Below are 3796 nucleotides of genomic sequence, written 5' to 3'. Positions count from 1 at the left end.
GTCAAATATTTAAAGCAGATACTGGTTATGTTTAAGTTTGTATTGTGAATCATGCATAGTTAATGTTATAGTTTTAACTAAGTCAAAGAATTAAGTAAAATACAACTGAATCATGGTGACTTACTTACTAGGTCACTGATTTCCAACAGATGCCCAGACTCCTTTCCCAAAGATTACATGTCAATTCATCCAGCTTTTAGCTAGGCATAGGCGTTTTTTTTAAAAATGAATGTTCCTCGGGTGCCTGGGTGGCTCAGTGGGGAAAGTGTCTGCCTTTGACTCAGGTCATGATCCCAGGATCCTGGGATGGAATCTCACATCCGGCTCCCTGCTCAGCAGGGATTCTGCTTCTCCCTCTGCCGCCCCCACGCCCCATGCTCTCTCTCTCATTCTCTCTCTCTCTCAAATAAATAAATAAAATCTTAAAAAAAAAAATAAAAAATGAATGTTCCTGTAGTGATTGCAATGGGAATATAGGTGTAATTCCACCACACTGAAATCTTCCAGTGTAACAAAAATATTCCCAGAAAACAATGTTGAAAGGTAATTCATGACTAATAGCAGAAGGAAAATCTGTTCTGCCAGGTGTGTAGAGTGAGAGGGAAACTGATGCACTCATTAAATGTTCATTAATTGATTTTGAACAACCAAGTCATGCAACCATCCCTCATCCCCATTTTTAGACATGGTTTCTCTTAAACCCAAGGACTCGGTAGTTATAAGATACTGTGATAAACTAGATTTCCTGCTCAGTCTTGAAGTTTTGGGTAAAGAACTCAGGATGAACCAACTTCAGGAAAATAACTGGTTTGGAACATGCTAATAGGAAAATGCCCCCCCCCCCCCCCGCCACTTTCTTTTTCCAGAAGGCTAAAGTCAATACATTGGAAGGCTTTATATATTGCATATGCTACCTGAACTATAGAAATTAAGACTATGACCCCATAAAAATATTCTCTGTGGAATGACAACCTTCATTGTTATCTGTTTTATATGTTATCTGCAAAGAATATTTTTTATTTTACATTGTTTACCTTATGGACTATTATTCAAAGATATTATTTTCTAGGAAAGTAACATTGCACATTAAAAATTATTTTTTAAAAATAAACAATAAACCTTCAATTTTTACAACTTAATAATAGAAAAGTTCAAAATAATTTATAATACAGCATTTAAATGATGTAAAGTGATTCCTCATTCAGAATTGTAGCTGCAAGTAGCATTTGTTTTTTTAATAGTGGCCATCAATTAAATTTTTTATTCTTCAGTGATAGTGTTTTCTGTTTAACAGGTCCAACAGAGTTGATGACAGAGAAATGGAGATCACTATGGAGGTGAGGAATGAGACAACAATCCAAGAATTCATTCTGGAAGGGTTTCCTGCCATTCAGTACCTGGGGAACATCTTCTTCCTGGTGCATCTGCTGGCATACCTGGCCTCTATCACAGGAAATGTGGTAATCATCATCATCACTTGGGTTGACCATCGCCTCCAGACACCAATGTATATTTTACTCAGCACTTTCTCCTTCTCTGAATGCTGTTTTATCACCACAGTTATTCCTAAACTGCTGTCCATCTTTCTTTCAGGAAGGCAAACAATTTCCTTTACTGCCTGTCTCATACAAGCCTTTTCTTTTCTGTTTTTTGGGTCAATAATTTTCTTCCTCATGGCTGTAATGTCCTTGGATCGATACCTGGCCATTTGCAAGCCTCTGCATTACCCAACCATCATGAACCCGAAGACTTGCTTCCTCCTGGTCACTGCCTGCTTCGCTTTAGCCTTCCCTCTCATCACTGGTCTGGTAGTAAAGGTTTTCCAGTTATCCTTCTGTGGCCCCCATGCCATCCCCCACTTTTTCTGTGACGTTGGCCCCCTGATTCATCTCTCCTGTTCTGACTCCAGGTCTGTTGATATGTTAGCCTTTGTCCTCATTTCCTTTATCCTCTTGACATCCCTTCTCATAACCATCATTGCATACAGCAACATAGTAATCACAATCCTGCAACTCCCCTCAGCCAGGGAGCGACAGAAAGCTTTCTCCACCTGCTCCTCTCACCTCATTGTCCTCTCTCTGATGTACAGCAGCTGTGTCTTTATATATGTGAAACCAAAGCAAACGAACAGGCTGGACTCCAACAAGGAGGCTGCCCTTGTGAACACGGTGGTGACCCCACTGCTCAACCCTGTCATCTACACTCTGCGGAACAAGCAGGTCCACCAGGCTCTGAGGGATGCTCTGTCCAGGGTGAGGTTGCAGAAACAGAGCTTTGGAGGGTAAGTGGATCTTCTAGTTCAATTTTCCATGATTGAAGAAATCTTTTCTATAGAATTCTACATATGGTGATCTAGCTTATGCTAATTTTTATCTAGATGGGTACAATCTTACTTTGCAATACAATAGCTTTCACTATTTGAAAATTCCTCTTAGTCCTCTATATTGTGCTAAAGAATATCTTCCTTGATTTTCTACTCAGTGGTCTTTTATGAATTCAATTAAAACAACATTTATAGAGCCTAGTATACATAAATCACATAATACCAAGTCTTTAAGCTAAGAATAAGAAAATTGCCAATCAGATAGTAATAATTACTGTTCATGGTAAGTTTTGGGTAAAGAACTCAGGATGAACCAACTTCATGCTTATGCTTGAGTTTTCATATACCTAAGAAAAAATAAGTAGAAACCATTATGATTTTATATATTCAGGGTTTGAAATTTTAGAAACAAATTGTTCTGAAATTATGTAAAGTCATAGTATTATAGCCTAATGAAAATTAATGGTATTTCATTAATTGTATTTTTTATGTAAATGAACCAGCAGTAAGCTGGTTCTTTCTTTGGGTCAATTGGTTTTAGAGGCATAAACAGCTCAGTTTAACTCCATGTGGTTAGGATGAGCGCTTTGATTTTGTCATCTTCCAGCTGTATCTAATATTATTAATAAAAATTGTCTTTAAGTCATTCTTGAATTATAAATAAAATTCAAAACTTTAAAAAGTTTTTTAAAGGTTTTATTTATTTATTTATTTATTTGAGAGAGAGAGACAGAGATAGTAAGGGAGAGCACAAGCAAGGAGGAGAGGGAGAAGCAGGCTCTCCTCGAAGCAGGGAGCTGGAAGCAGGGCTTGATCCCCAGGTCATGACCTGAGTTGAAGGCAGATACTTAACTGACTGAGCCACCCACACACCCCAAAACTTTTAAATTTGTTCAGTTTTTTTCCCTGTGATTGATGTTGCCAAGCCCTGACCCCAATAGGTTGCTGAAAGGTAGGTGATCCCACTACCAAATTCTCTCCAACATGTAAGAGATATTTTCTCCTAATGTGACTTTATTTTTTTAATTTTTTATTTAATAATATTTTTTATTATATTGTTGGTCACCGTACAGTACATCCCTAGCTTTTGATGTAAATTTCCATGATTCGTTGCTTGCATATAATACCCAGTGCACCATGCAATACGTGCCCTCCTTACTACCCATCACCAGCCTATCCCATTCCCCCACCCCCCTCCCCTCTGAAGCCCTCAGTTTGTTTCTCAGAGTCCATAGTCTCTCATGCTTCATTCCCCCTTCTGATTACCGCCCCCCCTTCTTCTTCCCTTTCTACTCCTACCGATCTTCCTACTTCTTATGTTCCATAAATGAGTGAAACCATATGATAATTGTCTTTCTCTGCTTGATTTATTTCACTTAGCATGATCTCCTCCAGTCCCGTCCATGTTGCAGCAAATGTTGAGAAATCGTTCCTTTTGATGGCTGAGTAATATTCCATTATATGTGACTTTAG

The 3796-nt window shown here is 38.4% G+C and overlaps 1 protein-coding gene across 1 annotated transcript; it reads left to right on the top strand.

Moving 5' to 3' along the window:
- Positions 1 to 1328: 1328 nt before the first annotated feature.
- LOC113243069 (olfactory receptor 6C74-like) lies at positions 1329 to 2285 on the top strand. The gene has a single exon (XM_026481502.4). It carries the CDS (start codon positions 1332 to 1334, stop codon positions 2283 to 2285), a length of 954 nt encoding a protein of 317 aa, XP_026337287.3. The 5' UTR covers positions 1329 to 1331.
- Positions 2286 to 3796: the final 1511 nt, after the last annotated feature.

Source organism: Ursus arctos, unplaced genomic scaffold (assembly GCF_023065955.2).
Source record: "Ursus arctos isolate Adak ecotype North America unplaced genomic scaffold, UrsArc2.0 scaffold_7, whole genome shotgun sequence".
In the NCBI taxonomy this organism is placed as follows: Eukaryota; Metazoa; Chordata; class Mammalia; order Carnivora; family Ursidae; genus Ursus; species Ursus arctos.
Note: the sequence above shows the minus strand (reverse complement) of the source record. Positions and strands in the feature narration are given on the sequence as shown.

Bases quoted from the DNA above. Each gene is read 5' to 3' on its own strand.
- LOC113243069 (XM_026481502.4), top strand. From the start codon at position 1,332: ATGGAGGTGAGGAATGAGACAACAATCCAAGAATTCATTCTGGAAGGG.